The 18,584-nt window shown below is 38.3% G+C and overlaps 1 protein-coding gene across 1 annotated transcript in view; it reads left to right on the top strand.

Annotated features, from left to right (window-relative positions):
• The window catches only part of macrod2 (mono-ADP ribosylhydrolase 2), a 470,247-nt gene extending 452,153 nt beyond the window's left edge, over window positions 1-18,094 (top strand). Inside the window, exons 16-18 of the mRNA XM_008430201.3 lie at window positions 13,384-13,419; window positions 14,767-14,835; window positions 16,939-18,094. Of these exons, the coding sequence (XP_008428423.1) occupies window positions 13,384-13,419; window positions 14,767-14,835; window positions 16,939-16,961 (128 nt within the window). The 3' untranslated portion in view covers window positions 16,962-18,094. The remainder of the gene's footprint in view (window positions 1-13,383; window positions 13,420-14,766; window positions 14,836-16,938) is intronic.
• Window positions 18,095-18,584: the final 490 nt, after the last annotated feature.

The following is an 18,584-nucleotide window of genomic DNA, read 5'->3' as shown; positions in this document are numbered from 1 at the left end:
AGACTTTTTAAAAGAGTAACTTTATTATCACTGTGTTTAGAGTTCTTCTTTATTTATACTTGTCATCTTCACGTTGAACTACACATATATACTAGCTCTGGAAAAAATTAAGAGACCTCTTAAAATGATCAGTATCTCTGATTTTATTTTTTATAGATGTATGTTTCAGTAAAATGAACTTTGTTCTTTTATTCTATTAACTACTGACAGCATGTCTCCGAAATTCCAAGAAAAAATGTGTTTTTTATTTGCAGAAAATGAGAAAAGGTCAAAATAATAGAAAAGATGCAGCGCTTTCAGACCTCAAATAATGCAAAGAGAACAAGTTCATATTCATTTAGAAATAATAATAGTAATGATTTAACTCAAGAAGAGTTCAGAAATTAATATTTGGTGGACTAACCATGAGGTTTTCAAAGGAGTTCAATGTAGTGGGTTCTTTATTTTTTCCAGAGCTGTACATTAAATACACTTCGCCTTGTTCTGGTAATCAATGTTGCACATGCAGTATTAATGTCCTTTAAGTGTTTCCTCTTTCTATAAGTACATTTTCCCATTTCCCTCCTTCTCTAAAATCTACAGTATAAATATTCATCTCCCATGTTTTCACGTTGTTTATACTGAATTCTTAACTCGATCTGAATCTTGCAGCTGAAATCAAGACTCGTCAGACGAGTCAATGTCTTTTTCCAAACCGTTTTTGTCCGGATTGGCTGAGGCTGTGTGAAACGTAGCCCCAGTTTTCAGTTCTTAGCTGATGAGATTGTCACCCTGTTTGACATTCTACTGCTGTTTCCCGTCTTCTTCAAGGCTGGTGTGTGCTTAAAGATGACATTCTGCATGCCTTGGTTGTAACAAGTGGATATTTGAGCTACTTTAGCCAAGCAGTCTCTCTACTTTTTTCCTGCAACTGGATTTTTCTCTATTTTTGAAGCATTCTTTGCAAACCCGATGGTTGTGTCAGGTGCTGAAATAGTCAGACCAACCCTTCTGGCAACAAAACCCATCCAACTCTTAAATCCTATTTCTTTAGCAAGTCTTCTTCTTAATCTCTAGATGACCAACTGGTTGGAAACCGAGTTTAGTCACGGAATCCAGTGCCAAACACTTGGAAATGCTCTGAGCAGGTCCCTAACATCTGTTTTTGCAGTGTAAGAGAAGATTCAAGCAGAAAGTCCAACTGCCTCCACTAGTGCTACAGGGGGCACTCCCATGGGCACACAAATCTCTTTACCCTCAAAGATCCACAAACAGAAGTACGTTTTAGTGGAGGTGCGAGAATCTCCTTTTAATAACGTTCCTGGGAATTGGTTCCATTCTTTTTCACTTGTATCGTCTTATTGATTTTAAGTATTCGACATCCCCAGAGGACCAGTTTTAAGAGTGAGAGCACAGTGAGCTCTTCCTCAGCCTGGATTGCCACAGGCAGTTTGAACAAACTATGATGACATAATGACACTTTGTGTTTCCTCTTTGCTGCTAAAGCATCAGGAACAAAGTGAAATTTCTAAGAAATCCATTGTATATCCAGTTGAAGTTTCTTTCCTCCTCCTTTTTTTTTTTACCAGCATGAATAAGTAATCCTTCAGAACTCATTGGTATGGTTGGCCCAGAATTTGATGCTGAAATGCACTAAGCATTTATGTTTCCTCATCTGCAGAAGCAAAAAGGATTTCAGCATTTACTTAATTGGTTGTTTTGTGGCCTTTTGTCTGAGCACTTTGAGAATGACGGGGTGTTGGTGATGTAAATCTGATTCTGAGGGGAAATTAACACTTTCCTGTAGTGACTTGTCAGCACACAATTAACTTTTGGCATAAAACTTCATACTGTAACACTACGTGACTCTTGAGGGAGCCGTCTGCCACTGGCTAAAAGGACGTTGGCTTTTGCTTTTTAAACAAACGCTGAGAGTTAAGTAATGGTAGCTGTAGCAGTCACAGCTTAGCTGAAGCTCTGTGCCTGAGTGCCATGAGTGGATACCCACAGTCTTATCATTATCCCTATTAAGCAGCTTTTATCGCTGAATTGCATTTGGCCTTTCCCCTCTGTCTTAAACTCCATTTAGTGACTTCTTTTAAGCTATGTTGGTAATTTCAGATCACGGCGAACCAAACTGATTCTGTCTCCTGTTGGTTCTGTGATGAATAAAATGATGGACATTTTTCACAATTGATTCTGTGGAGGTACATACAAGTAGATGGTGCTTCTTCATCCAAGAGAGTTTTATAAATTTCAAATTCTGCAGTCATAAATAATGCATAAAACGAACATTTCGTTTTGGCTTTTGAAAACTCGAAAACTGAAATAATAGATCGTTGCGCAATTATTCTGGGGTAGTGTCAGGAAAAGAAACACATTTTTCTTGATAAAATCTGGATTTAGATTGATTATAAAAATGCATTTGGTTTTTTACTGGGATTCAGTGGAAAAGCTGAAACACAAACTCATAAACAGAGTGAAATATTACAAGAGAGAGTTTATCAATTTGATGTTTACTGTTCAAAACCCTAGGATGTTTGTTTTTTTGTTTGTTTGTTTGTTTTTTACATATCAATTTTAAAAACAGGATTTTTGTCAGGGAAAAAGTGAGATACGGAAAGTAGCGCATAGAAAAAATATAACTGCATCCTTGATGCGATTGTAAAGCAAGACCCATTCAAGAGTTTTTGAAGATTAAGCTCCAGTTTGGACTGCAGCAAGAGTCAGATCTTCAAGAATCACCTGCAACATAACATATTCAGGGTGTTGCAGGCTACAACTGTCACTGCCTTACCTTGGCTAAAGATATGAAAAGGACTTGACTGTTGCTCAGTGGTCTAAAGTCCTTTTTAGAGACACAAAAACCAAGTTTTTCAAGGTGAAGGTTCCACAGTCGGTGAGGATCAGGAGAGACGGCCCAGTGTTTTATCAAGTCTAAAGTCAGCACAGCCATCTATCAGGAAATTTTACAGCAATTCATGCTTCCCTCTGCTGATAGGTTTTATGGGGATGCTGATTGGATTTTTTAGCAGTACTAGGAACTTGCCCACACTGCTAAGAGCACCAATACCTGGTTTAAAGACTATTGCAGCAGGAGCAGATACACCTGGTCTAAATACCACAGATTCTGTTTTGTAAACAACATCAGCATGAAGAAACAATTAAAATATATGAATAATGTGTAATAAATCTACATGCGTGTATGATGTAATCACCGATGCAAATGTTAATTAATAATTTTAAAAAATCTATTTTCAATGAAAAATTGCGTATTTCAAATTGTATCATCTGCAACTCCAGCTTTAGAACTGCACAGTCACATTACTATGATATATCTGCTTTGGATATATCTGCTTTGGACGAGGCTCTTGTATTGAATTAATGAGAGTACAGCATACTATAGTACAAATCGCAAAGGAAAACTCCAAGGAGCACAGCCACTTATTTCGGAAAACTGGTCATAAATATGCATGCGGCAGGCTTTTTGTTGCTATGGTGACTATTCAGTAACTGGCAGCAGTGACTGACAGTGATGTTAGGCTAAAATTTAGGCTGTTTGGTTTGTTACTTAATTTGTTTGTTTGCTATGCAATTCATGTATTATTACAGACGGCACCCTCCATCCCCATCTTGTAATGTGGCTCTTTTGATGAGAAACACTGGACTCTGGTCCTCTTTACTGCTAAAACTAGACCAACAATGTATTTGCCGTCCATTATGCCGGTCACCTCTGGCCCAGAATCTGGCTTCAAAGAGACGGGGCTGCATCTAACAGGCTGCAAGGGACACAGTTTTCTGTTCTGCTTTGAAGCTCCTCTTTTGATCAGCTCTCTTCCACTGTCTCTACCCACTGTTTGATTTACAAATGAATCAATTCTATGCACAGGCAGAATTTGTCAGCTAGTAACAAATGGGCTTCTGAAAGGTCTGGAATATCTTACACAGACACACGCCTGCACAGATATCCTTATTAGAGCGGTCCATTTATTTTTGGTTTTTTTTATGGAGCCTAATATAAACTTTAGGCCGAAACTTTACCTTGGTACCAGAAATATCCCCCAAAAAGGATTTATATTTCAGACCAGAGAAGTTACTACACCAGGATAGATTTTAACAAGGTACACAGACATCCTAACAAACCAAACCCAAATGAATAAAACATTTATTCGAGTGATACGTGATCTCTGTTTGGCTAGCCTGAGGACGATTTAATGCCTGAGCCACTAGAGCTAAAGTTGAGATACAACACTTCTATGAGACCCAGACATGGGAGGCTGGATTTTTTAATCCTTAACCTCTTGAATTACCATAGTTCAGATACACAACAATTTATTGTATTTCCCCAGTTTCCTCTAAATGTCCACAATGTAGTGTGGTAAGTTAGTGTGTAAACTAGGGTTGTCTCATCACCATAATTGCGCTGGCTATTGCTGTGAAGCTAATATTTAAACAGGTATTGTTAGCTTATGTCAACTGGAGGGTTTACTGCTTCACTGTGGCAGATAAAGGAGCATAATGGCCTTTAAGTTGCTCTTAAGCGTCACTGTCATAACGTTACAGTGTTCTATGTTTACCTCCTGCTAGATGCTGGATTGTTTCTGAAGCCTTTTCCCACAGCCTCTGGTATCTTACCTGGTGTGCTAGATCTGATGCTCAGGTCTATGGTCAGTTCTAGCCATTGGAAGGATTTGGTCATATAAACCACTTGAACTATCTGTACATCCCATGCATACTTGCAAATACCTTGTTTCTTAAGTCCACACTCTAAAAGGAGCATTTTTCTGAAACATCTTTTGATCATTTGGTTATTACTACGAGTCTTGACCTGGTAACATGTGAACGCTGTGTTAAAAAAGTTTCTATCAGTCAGTTAGTGAGAAAATAAATAATTTACGTTTTCTATCTATTGCATTAGCTCTGAATTCTAGCTCAGGAAATCAAAAAAAATTTATTCTCGTACAGTGAAGAAATTCACTTGGTGGTTTATGTATTTGCGTGGATTCATTGAGATGCAGAAAATGAAATCCGTCTTCATCTTTCTACCAGTTACTGATTTTAATTTAATTTTTATTTATATGCTGTACACCCACTTTACAATAAATGCCACCTCAAGGCGTTAATATTAGAGTTGCATAATATGAGGAAAACATGTAATATGCAATAGTCAACCAGTGATAATGTCTTTCTACCTACAGTGAGAACTTTATTTGGCTCCTGGAAGTGATTAAATTTATAATATCCATCTCAACAGCATTGACATTTCACTGAGAAAAGTTGCATCTGGCAACAGCAGCTGTTTTAGCAATGAAACTAATTAGTTTTGGTAATGAACTACAGTTTCTTTCAGAAATATAAATATTTTTCTCTCCCGTTATTAATACCTGTGTTCATTATGCCATATGTTGATTTTTTTTTTTATCCTTGTGTTCAACGATATTCTGTAAACAAAAAAAAAAAAAGAAAAGAAAAAAACAGATCCTTTGTAACCTCTCTGCAAACTTTTGATTTAGATTGAACTGTATTAGTTTATGTAGCCTGGTTTTTTGCCATTTTTTGAATGTATTTTCCACTTTTGTGAAAATGTAAAACGAGAGTAGTAGTTTGTTTTTACATAAAAACTAGCCTGCAAAAAAAACAATCCCCATTATGTCAAGAGCATATGGTGCTAAGTTCTGTGTGGTATATTATATAAATATTGGAAAGTTATGTTTGGTCATCAAATTCATATTGTTAAAAACAGATTTAGAAACTGCTGTAAAATCATTTCCATGAGATGTCTTAATTATCCAAAAAAAGCTCTCTGTCTCCGTTTCAAACTCCACTAGAGACATATTCACTCAGTGCTTTAGTCGGGTCGATCCGTCAGCCCGTTCTCTCGCTGACCTTTCACTGACAGTCAGATGCTTTTGCTGGGTTTTTGTTTTCTCTACAGTTGTAGACTTGCGTTTTGATTATATTGACCAGTCCAATCTATGATCTACCGTAGACACCTTGAGGTGTCTTTACAAAAAATAAAAAATAGACACAACACCTAAAACCAGCAAACATGCTTGCTCGTCATGGTCCCCCAGCAGTGGTGCGTCCCATTTTAATCTATCACCGTGGTTAGCCGTGTCGTGTAGTGCCAGATTCACTGCTCCCCAGCAAGACGGTCTCTGCCTTCATGTAAGAAACCACAAAAGGTATTGAAAACGGCAGCGGGCAGCTGCCTTGCAGCGGACCCTCTAGCAGCACGGGGGGAGTCTAAAGATTATGTAAAGTATTTCAGTGAGTGATGAGAGCAGAGCAGGCCACCACTGACAGCAGGTTTAGCAGGTATGTAGGTCACACACAGGGAGGCCTCTTTTGCATTATTCCCTTCCATGTCTATTTTTGTGTTGTCTTCTTCGTTCACTCCTTCACTTAATCAGCTCTTCACTTATTCCTTTCATCTCCTGGTATCTCGGTGCTCCGACTCCTGTTTTAATCTCTTCAGTTGTCTCTTTACACACCGTGGTGGCTGTCTCACGCTACTTCGGATGAAGTAGGGAATGATAAAGATGAAAAAAAAATTTAAAAAAAGGAATTGACAGACACTGCCAACTAGAGCATTTTTCTAGTTTTTTTTTTGTTTTGTTTTTACGCAGGGCAGTCGGTGTGTTATTAAAGTCATGCCATTGGTCATTTTCTTCTAATTTTCTTTTTTGCATTTATTGTCAGCTGCAGCATATTTTCCTTCCTTTCCACCGCTTGCTGCCCTCTAATCATCTTTGCTTTCCTCTGAGTGGGAGCTTAACCCCAAAGCAGATGGTGTCCTGTTCTCTTTTTCTCCTTATTCAAAGTGCTTTTTGTTTTCTCATCTTGTCAAGCATGGCTCAGGGTTGTGTAATAAGCTTGGGTCTTTTCAGCGTGTTTAGAGAACCCTGACCCAACTTGGAGCCACCCCACCACAACCACCACCACTGCAAGGTTACCAAACCCACAGGGGTGCACAATGCTACTTAGTGTCTACAACCCCTTGGCCTTTTCTTAAGGAGAAGAAAGCCGGAATATTAATGAAGACTCTTGGCTTTTTCAGGAGGACAACAGTGGAGAGGGGGCAGTCGCAGTGTTTACTGAACAGGCTTGTTTTCATCTCCACGGCCCGCAGGTCACAGCTCAGTGCTCTTTAATTGGCTTAGATTGTCAGACAGTGTTCTACCTCAAAGAAGAGAAAACTCCAGCTATCCAATACTGACACACCTCCCTTTCACACAAATATCCTATTTTTCCTCCCCCTCCCATCCTGTTTTGGGAGAATCAGCTCATGCAGTTAAGCTCTTTCCACAAGCCTGCACTACAAATTTAACATTAACATATGAAAATAGGCTGCTTTCCACATTTACCAGCTCATTAGTTCTTTTGGTTGGGCACTTGTTGAGGTCTGCTGTTTTGCTTCAGTAGGGATGTCTTTGATTATTTTTGTAGTAGGCTTGCCAGGCCCAAAGCTGTTAGTCCATGTAAAGTTCAATGAGAGATGCTTTGATACTTCTTTAATACACATGGTTCAATACGGAGCAGACCAGAGGCTCTAAAGACCACCCAGTTTACGTGCTGAAATTATTCTTGCTCTCATTTAATCCAGTCTGTTTACTAGGTTTGTACAGACTTAAAAACGATTAGCAAAACTGTGGAATTGAATTTTAGTATTCACCAGGTCAGAATATGTGTGAAGTAATTATAAAAAACGTATCACACATCTGTCAGTCCACCATCTTATTTATATTCAATGGTGTTTACTGGTTTGTTTGAGCAGCGTCTTTTGCAAGGTCACACGCAAACTTTTGCATCTGCACTTTAATAGCAGTTTTTAAACTATGAAAACTGTCATGAAAACATGAAGGAGTTCAGTATTTAGCATAATGAAAAACTGGTTTATCAAACTGGATAGTCTGGTACAATAATTTAGCACAAATTTAATCCAATGCACTGGATTAAATCTTACTCCAATGAAGTAAGATTCAGATTGTTTGGTTTTTGTTCTTCACTGATCTCTGAATTTTCCCTGTGGAGGTTATTAAAGTATATTCATCCATCCATCCATTATGATACATGCTTATCTCACAGAGGTTGCGAGGGGTGCCGGTTCCTATCTCCAGGTTGCCAGTCCATAGCAATAAAATATATTCATTCATTCCATAATAAAGTATATTCTAACCCAGTCCAATCCAAATTACAATATGAAGCAGTGGACTTTTGTTTAACATTTACTGTGAGTTGGTAAAACATTATTCAGTCTTTTGAAGCTCAGACAACTGAATTTGTAGCAATCCATCCTTCTGAAAAAGTTATCTTTATTTTGTGGAAATAAAGCTTCGACAGGTAATGCTGCCGGCCTTCATAGTTTCTTTTTTTCTCAGAACGCCTAATAAAACCCACAAAACAGAGCTTACTCTGGTGAGATAGAAATACTTTGTATTCACTGAAGGCGATTTAATCTGTAAATGGACCTATCAGATGGTATCCATTGCTCAGTGTAAGAAGTAAGCAGTGAATGGTTTTTAGCTTCTTCCTGAGCTGAGGCTGTGACAGGTCACGTTCATTGTTTGACTGCGAACGGCTGGACACCTGTGTGATCTTCTGGAGATGAAATCTTCCAGACCGGTTCGCACGGCATGTCAAAACCATGGCTCTGGGATCAAATGAAGGGGAAAAGAAATTCTCCTGGGGAACTGACTCTGCAAGGTACAGATGTCCCCACACCTCCATTGATTATTTTTTTCCAACCCTATTCTTTTACTGTTAAAGAAGGATAGCTGAATAAATGTCACCGAGATGTCCTGTGGCTGTAGGACAAAGAGAACATCCTCTTCTACCCAAAGCGTCCCATCTGGAACATTAAGCAAAGTCGGCTTCCAGTCCGTTAACGGTGGTGTGACAGATGAGACATGATTATGATGAGAATTAAACGGGGATTTTATCAAACAAATATCTGTTTTTCATACAAAACTTTTACTTGCTTCTATTTACATTCGATCTAAAGGGATTTTCTACTGTAACTCATTGTTGTGCAGAACACTAACGCTGACCAACAAAACGCTAACTACCCCTTGTCTAATAAATAAATGGAGGGTAAGGGGATGTAATTTTCTGCTTGTCTGCAGATGAGGGTGACTTATGCCCAACTCTCTTCCTTCCTGTCCTCCTCTTCTGTGTGGAAATGTGAGCACATGCACATTTCTACTCCTCCTGAAGGCTGGAACTGATATGAAGTGCTAAAGATAGTAAAGGTTTCCTAATCATTCTAGAGTTTTTGTTTTCAACTCTGTGACCTACAGTGGATTTAATACATCTTAATACCCCTTAAATATCTCTGAATCTTTCTGCTTTGCTAGTAGAAACTATGTGTTAGACCAGGTGTGTCTGCCTCCCGTACTCAAGAGTCAATATGTCCGACATACCTTAATCAAATGGCTGAATTACCTCTTCAGCATGAAGTCCTGCTAATGACCCACTTAGTTGAGTCAGGTCTCTTAATGCAGAGATGCATCCAGACGTTGCAGGACACTAGACTTCATGGACTGCAGTTTGACACTTAAGTGTTAAACCAACAGAAAGTAGTGCATGATTGTGAAGTTTGAAAAGTGTGGCATGCAGTTTTATTCAGCCCCCCTGGGTGAATAAACCACCTTTTGCTTCCCAAGTGTTTTTGAATGTCCCCCAACAGCCTTGGAGTGTCAAGATTATCAAGTATGCTCCATCTTATCACATGGATAAGTTTGGATCAAATACATTACATTATAACTCTAGCAAAATGCACACCCATTATGGTCAGAGAGCTTACATTGCCTCTGCAAGGCTGTGCCTGGTGGCGTCGTGCACAGCACCTCCGCATCATCATCCATCAAAATTATAACCTAGAAGTCTTATTTTTTGCAGGATGCTGGAGCACATATGGAGTCGGTCTACAAAGATCATACCATTCCAACAGGAAAATATTATCAGCACAGCAGCTGTATTTTCAAAATAATTCACTAAGACAAACTACATTTACTTGAAATACTAGCTATATTAATGAACATATGGGTATATTTATAGAGATATGCTGTCGGCATGTATCATTTATGGCGATGCACACACAAAATGTGGCTTTAACGCTTATGTTTTCTCAGTCAAGTCACAGTAGGAATGTCGATCAAAGCAGACTAAGTGAGAGTCTATAGGAAAACATTAATTTTGGAAGTTGAGAACTACAACATTTCATAATGACACAATTTATCCTTTTCATCACCGGCTTTATGGTGCAATCTCTCATTTTCTACGCGTGCTTCTCTGAGCACCTCTAGTGTAAATAAATATAGTCCAGAACAGCTCCGGTCCGCCGGTCATGTGTGCAGAAAAGATACATGCATGCATGTAAATCCTGGGTTAGGTTTTGTGAATTTATTGCTTACTATTTAGGTGATTCCTCATGGCTGGTTGGTCTGATCTTTATTTACGGGAATCAGAATCAGTGTGGTTGAATAGAAATACACTAGTTTGTGGATGTAACATGATTAAATGTTAACATTTCCAGAGGTAAGAATGTTTATTCGGTCTAAGTTTTGAACTCCGTATCACAGTAGCACTTTCAGATATATGAAATCGGATCAAATAATCTCGTAAACGTTTTTGTTTCAGCAGCTATGAAGCAGAAACAGGATGTCCGAGTTTTCAGAAACATTGATGTAATGTCTCCTCGGCCTGCTACAGACGAACTTACTTCAGTGTGCTGTTTTTCTCATCTTCCCTTGCCCTCTCAGCACTGTGCCTCTCCTTCACCATAATCTTGACAGAGGCCAGTTTTTTCTTTCTCCCCCCATCTTGTTTATGTGTTTGCCACAGCACTCCCAGATCTTTTTCTAAATGATAGCCTCTCCACTCTCAGCACACAGGAGCCAAATTAGAGAGTGAGACAGTACCACGTTCCAAGCTTCAGGCAGGCAGTGGGAGGCTGGGGCCACAATCAGCTGAAACTGTGAAGCTTTTTTTTGTTGTTTTTTTTTTTTTGTTCTGTTTTGATTACTGTCGGATATTAGAGGAGCAGGATGCTACCTTAGCACCAAGACTGTACTGTTATTACCTTGGAGGCAAGATGTTAGAAGTGTGTGGAATGAAGCGAGTGCTTTAGTGAGCTCCTTCCTCGAGTTCCCTGCTTTTGTGTTGCGGGCTTTGTTCTTACATCAAGCAACTTCACATGTCCCACTTCTAGTTTTCTTTAAAGATGAAGCTATTTACCGGAGAAGAAAAAAAGAGACATTTTGTGGAACCCATTAAGTAAATCTATTACACAGAGTGAAGTATTTCAAACCTCCTTACTTTAATTTTGATGATTATGGTTTAAAGATGATGTAAACCAAACCCATTTGGTGAGTTAGAGAATTATAATATTACATAAGGTAAATAAAAATTATATTTTGTTCATTTCTATGCACATAATACCGGTCCTCTAGAGTCTTAGACTTTGATTTCCAAATGAGACGTAAACTTTACTTTCATGTGAAAAGAGAGAATTAGACCATTGAGCAAGAGGCCCGGTTCTCTTTCTCCTCAGCCCAGGTAAGACACCTGTAGCCCATGTGCAGGAAAGCAACCAGCTTCTTTACCAATGTCCTTGTCTTACCTTTCTTATAAAGCGTGTCAATGACGGTCTTCTGGACATCCGTCTAATCAACAGTTGGCCGCATGATTGTGTCCTACTGACCCAGACTAAGAGACCAATTAGAGGCTGAGTAAATTTAGTGCATTGGGTTAATTACCGTTGTTTAATGTGACATAAGTGTCCAATTTGTAACCATTTTGCAATTTTCGAAATTTCTGACACCACATGTTGAGTTTTAATTATCTGTGAATCATAATTGTGAAGTGTAAAATGATATCCATATGTTTCAAAAAAGATTTACAATTTAATAGTTGAAAATGTATTCTGTCCTATGTGTTTGTGTACCTTTTGTCTGAAAGCTGGCATAAATAAGTCAGTCAAATATTATGTTTTACAAATTGAGCCAAAAGTTTAAAGTGCCTTCGTCCATATGTTGAGTTTTTATGTCAGAGGTTTTCTTCCTCCCCATAATGGACAGATTTGTGCCTTGCATAAGTAACTTCAGTCCCATCAACAGATTCTCCCTCCTGGGCTGCGTCTCTGAAGCTTCTCCAGAGTGACCATGGGTTTCATGGTTGCAGGTTTAATAACTTCTTCCTTGATTTTCATGTTGATGACTTATGCAAAGGTTCTGCATCTCTGAAGGCTATTTACAAACTAGGTGCCTTATAAATTGGTTACCCAGGGTTTTATTTAGGGATGCCTGGTTATGTCTGATATTCACAGTATGAATTGGTCATTAAAAGTCTAAATCAAAGACCAAGAAGAATTTTTGGAGGAAAAGTGGCTCAGTGAGAAAGAAAACTAAGCACAAACGAGTATGCATAGTATAAACTAAAAGAACAAACATGTAAACATTGAAAATATTCCTTTTTACTCTCTGTTTAAGGATGATATTTTGCCTCGTGGGCAGTTCAATGTCTCAGATTAAAAGGCAAAAAGCTATACAAAGGCTCAGACTGTTGTTGCTTCATCCTTCCTGCTTCTCAGCAGTACTTCTGTCCCTCTGGTGTCTACAAAAGGAAAAGTTTATGCTGAAATATTGCAACAGATTAAATACAAAGAAAGAGTGTGTTTTCTTCTTTTTATGAACGTCTTCAGAACAGCCATAGAAACAAAGACTAATGTTGCCTACGTGTGCTTTTTTTATTTTTTTTTAAAGATGCCATGGTATTTAAATCCAAAACTGTAATGATCACCAGGAACCTCCTTTTTTATTTTTTTACCAACTTGGTAAATGACCTTGACTGCAGACATACAGAACGATGACATGCTTTGGATCCTGCACATTCTTCTATTGTGTTTAAGCGGTTGTATTTGTTTACATTATCACAAGCCTGCCTGGGGAGAGCGGGTTATTTTTGTGGCGTGCTTTGTTGGGATGATTGTTGTTCCAAAGAAGGAAATGCGGAGGTTTGCTCAGGGAGCGACGATAAAGGAGTTTTGTGACTACAAAGGTAACAAGTAGGATAGAGAAGAGGGGGAAAGGATGTTTATAGGGGGAGGGGAGGAGGGTCTCTAGCTGCCTTACAGGGATGGCAGCCTGTAATTAATTTTGCATGAGTCTTTCTCCCATCGTGTGTTTGTTTTGTTCTTTTTTTGTGAAGCATAACTCTTTAGGAAGGCAGTGAGTTTTCAGGGACGAGAGAAAGCATCGGGTCAGAAGTGTGAAGCTGCCGTAAAGTCCTTGGACTAAAAATAAATTAGAACAGCAGCTTGCAAGCAGAATGATTTCAGACAATGATTAACGTTAATACCCGAGTAAAGGCAATGTCTACATCAATATCTGCTCTGCATTACAGATTCCTCTGAACCCAAGGCTGGCACCAGCAACGGCGGTGAGTAGTGATGCTAAACACTTTGTGTAATCAGCCCAACACAAAATAGTATTTAGAGGAGGAAGAAAAAGAACACGCAGTGTTCAAAAATCATTCACAAGTTCAAATCTGAAAAGGTTTTTCTGCATCTGTATTTAGTTTGATTTCCGTTACCGTAAATAACATGTTCAACTCATCTTCCTGAATACACTATCCCCTATAACTTTAAATTTGCTGTGAGGTGCTTTTTTAAGAGAAAGTGATTGAGGTTCACCTTCCAGTATGACAATAACATTAAACAGCACAAGTATGCCAAAAAGGTTCATATGCAAGCTGTAGTATAACACCAATAAAGTCTGAGGCAAGCCTTGAAAAGTATTACTCAAACACTTTCCTTCGATCCTGAACTATTTTGCAAAGAAGAGTGGACATAAATTTCAATCCAATCATATAAACTAATTCAAACTCAATTTCATTTTTTGTTAGTTTTCTGTTGAAGGAAACAATGCAGATTGCATTGAGTCGTTGACTTGAAGCATCAATTCCCCCTGAACAGGTTTGTGACGACAGTAGAAAAGGAAAAACTCCCTCTAGCGACCGTCTGCAGCGATCTTTAGACAGAGCAGATACACAGAAACAAACAGAAGAAAAGATCAAAGTGTACTTTCTATGTTAAATAAAAGTGGACATTTAAGGGCAGAATAGTGACTCCTTCAGTGGCTTCATCTAGAAGAGAAACACAGCTAAGCAGATGAACTAGAAACTAATTTTCTTTAGGGTTTCTTTAGAACAGCTCAGCCATTAGCTTGACACTTAGCGTCTAATAAGGTGACTTCTAAAGCTAACTTGGTTGCACCTGATTTCATTTATCAGCATCAGAGTAAAAAGGTTCAATTAAAACGGACGCCATATTTTCCAGGTTTTATTTGTAATAACTGCATCATTTTCTTCCCTTCCATAACTGCATACTTTCTGTTGGTCTGTCGCATAAAATCCAGATAAAATGCATTTAAGGTTTTGGTAAAAGTGAAAAAGCTAAGAGGGATCATTGATTTGTCTTATCTAACGTCTACTACCGACAGCCATTTGTTTTTTTCTTGCAACTTCCCTTTCTATTTACTAATTCACACCACATGACAGTACATATTAGCATTCAGTATATGTGGAAGATGCTGAAACGGTTTTTGTGATAAAGAATGTAGTTTTGAGAAGGAGGAACACTACCTTTAATCTTGAGCCTTAGACAGATGCATGAGAACTATAAATTTGCTCAGGTTGATTCTGAAGCTTTGGTGAGCATGTGCTTTTGAGGTATGTTGCAGGTTTTCTTTGCCTATAACCCCTTTCCTCCGTTTTCTGTTCTCTTAGAGGATATAAAACCTGTTGAGAGCCCAGGAGAATCTTCTTCAATAAAACCTGAAGACCCAAAGCCCAAAGGTAAGGGCACAGAGGAAACATTAACAACCTCTCGCGGGCTCATGCACATCTCTATTTTTAAGAGGGCTCCTATTAGTGGCCACAGCCACTGAATTAAAATTCAGTTTATTCAGAGAATCCTGAGCTATGTGCAGGAAATTGTTGCCTGGGTTCATTCCCCCTGCATCAGTTTTCCTCCCCGTCTGTCTCCATCTTCCCATCTCTGTAGGGGAGTGCAGGCCATTTGTACGTGCTCCTCCAGGGCCAAATGCATTTGTAACTCCACTCAACCCATTTCAGCTCTGCAGTGTTAACCCTGATATCTCGACACACAAGTGTCTGGCACGTCTTTGGAGATTGAGTGTGATAAATTACCTGAAAACCCGACCATCGGACATTTAATAAATCAACTGTAAAATGTATATTATTTTAACATGCAGTGACCGCAGTGGTAGTAATCATGCCAATAAATCATGTTTGATAAGGGTACTGTGCCACTGTTATTCTCAGATTTCTATCAAAGTTTTGGTCCAATTGCATAGAATTTTTATATTGACACATTTACATTTCTATCACTGGAAATGTATTTTGTGTTGTTTTTTTTCCCTTTTCCATTCAGGAGAGTTGTTAAGCCAGAAATAGGGACTTGGGTGTTGCAAAGAGGAGTTTCCAGGTAGAGGGAACAAAAAGAAACACAAGTATCTGCTATGAACAGATTGTTGTGGTTGAATAAATAGGACAGAGTAGCAGCATATGAAATAGGTTGGCAGACACATGTGGCGGTGTAGAAAGGGAAAGCTTTACAATGCCAGACAAAGCGTCAGGGAAGAAAAAGGTTGTTGTCTAACAAGCGTCAGGATCACGGTGGGATGCTTTATTATGAATCTGGTCAGCATATACTGTTTTTTTTAATCAGCCAGAGTACAACTTAGGAGAATCACAACAGGCTGTCCTCTTTTCAGAGTCCAGATAATGGATTATTCACTAAAGGTTAACAAGATAGAGAAATGGAACAGCCTCTCAATTTCATATTGAATTTTGCCTAAATTTTGGGTTTTGATGCAGAATATTTTGATCTGAACCACGTTGACGCGGCTATACCTGTAATTTGATAAGTATGTTTTAATTTGGCACTCCACTGCAGTCCAAAACTAAGGCCCACAGTGGAAGAGGATAGGGGGATATCTCTATATACGTTTGACTATTGTTTATCTATTCCGAACAAATAACTAAAAATTTTTATATCTTCACATTTAATAGGTCAGACACCAAATATATCCTAAAATTAATCATTTGGCATAATGGAAACTGTCTATGAATTACTGCAGAAGTCAATATAAAACTATGAACAAGACATCAGTTATTATAAAAAGAGATTAGAGCTGGCCCTTGACACATAGGCCAGTTTTGCCTCATTTTTTGCAGCCACTCTGATCTTTTCCTATTCTGGTATTTGACCATTTTAAATAAAAGAAAATATTGCAAACTTGAGAAAGCTGAGTGTCTAACTCTGTAATGTCATCATGAAAGTGAACATAACATTCTTACAGAGCATTTTATGGCAAAAGGTATGACTTAAAACCGAGTAGACGTATGAAAACATGATTGACCTTTTTCCCCTGCTTATTTCAGTATCATAACAGGTTAGGATATTAAATATCAAACGGTAAAAAGTTTGATATTTACACTCATTTTGTATACATTTTAGTGGCCTTGCAGTATAAAAGTGGCAGGAAAAAGGGGGAAAGACTAGGATGTGTGTCGAGGAGACTCATTTTGAAATAACTGTTTTCAGGTCTCTGAAGTAGTGTGATGAGAGTTTTTATATCAAGTGCACAATAAAGATAAAATTGCCAACAAGTTTGTATAGCAACAAAAAAGTTTTGACACTGGCAAATGGAGTCATGACCTAAGGACAAAGTAAACAACAAATAGACATATTTTTGTCACATTGGGAACATGAAATCTAAGGCCTAATTCACAAAATAAATGTAATCAGTTACAAGTGTAATGTTTTTTTCTCAATTATATTTTATTAAAATGTCAACTTTTTAAGAATAGAAATTAAAACTTGAGCACGGTATTTGACGGTATTTTCACATCCCATTTTAATTTTCTGTCCAGACTCTGCTGAGAACAAAGAATGACCTACTGAGAGGAGAACAATCAACCTCATCTGACAGCCAGTAAACTGTGCAAAGGCCAACCGCACTGGTGTCAGACGGGCCCATGTCAGAATGGGCTCTGACACTGGCCCAGGACAACCAGAAACTTCACATGATGCTCACAACCCCAACTTTAATTAGCTCTCCACCTTTTAATTCTTCCCTGAAGTATGTATGTACTGTATGTAAATGTATGTATGTACAAAACCTTGCTATAGGACTTGAACATATCAACCAGAAAAGAAGAGCCATACCTCACTGTGTGTTAGTCATCCATCATTTTGCCAGCAGGGTGCAAAGAGACGAACCAGGTTCAAGTGTTTATTTGCTAAAAGCCACTGTGAGAGCTCGGTCAAGCTGTCGGAGGCCAGCAGCCGCAGCTCCTACATGTTGACACTCCTGACTGGATGAGGCTTAACATCAACCTTTTTGTTCCTACAATTCCAACTTGGCAATATACAGGTTAATGTTCTGCATTTATGGGGCTTTTAGATTGCACCGTTGGTGCAGCGCCAAGTCAAATCAGCCAATAACTGCAAGGCAATGTTCCATTCCCTGGCAACTCATGTGTTAACATCCCAGATCACACAAACCAGGATGCGGCCGTCTCTTGACAAATTGATTAGCTCTTTTTTTTTTCCCCCTTCCCTTGTTTTCGCCTTTTCCTGTGCATGCCAGAAAATTGCTTTGAATTTCACTGTCATAAAAAAAAAAAAGAACTAGCCCTCTTCACTTTTGCTTGTCTTCTTTCCAGATTGTTTATAATTGTACGGGAAGGAATCTGCCTTATTTCATATCAGACAAAAAATAATGGTATCAGACTTTAGGAGGAGGGCCAAGTATGATTTTATGCTTGTGTTTTGCTTGCAGATGATTTGTATTTTTAATTACATCACAATGGCTATTGCCTGTTGTTACACATTTGTTTTATTGGGTTGAATTTAAAATGGGTTTTACTTTCTTTTAATCGTTAGCTAATTATTTTCGGTGGTGCCATGCTAAAGAACAGATGAATTACAGTTCTATGAAATGAAATGATGATGCCTTCATACTTTGATGTTTGCTTTGCTAAACTATAACAGAAACAACTAATAAAGTTTAAATTCAAAGCCTTGTGTCAGCTTATGATGCTCATTGTGTCATTTTAGTTTTGTCATGACCAGCTGTGTGTTTTAGACCAGGAAATTCCTAGTAAGGATGGAAGTATTTTGAAAAATACAACCAGAAGTCAGTTTATCAGCAGGAGATCAATATCCAGTCATGAATTTTAGAGTTTCCTAATGACTAATCTCTCCACAGGTGTTCACTAGCAGAAAAAATATAATTTGCTCATTTGAATCTTATTAAAAACACTTTTTGTCCTTTGTTAGAGATTGGTCCAATCTCCTAAAACTTTGGTTTTTATTTAGTTTTGATCTGTCGATAACCGGTTAAAGCAATTTATGGGGAAAAACTGGCTTACTGCAGTGTCTTATTAATAGACAAAAAAATTTCAAAAATCCTGTTTTTTTTCTCTTTGCATTCATAAATGGAGTCAACCAGAGTTGAAGTGAATGTTCCTGGTAGAGGCATTTACTTTGTTCATATATTTGACAGTGAATTAAT

The sequence above is a fragment of the Poecilia reticulata genome, chromosome 15 (assembly GCF_904066995.2).
Source record: "Poecilia reticulata chromosome 15, P_reticulata-male-v2, whole genome shotgun sequence".
Classification (NCBI taxonomy): domain Eukaryota; kingdom Metazoa; phylum Chordata; class Actinopteri; order Cyprinodontiformes; family Poeciliidae; genus Poecilia; species Poecilia reticulata.
This window is presented reverse-complemented; position numbering and strand designations above follow the sequence as displayed.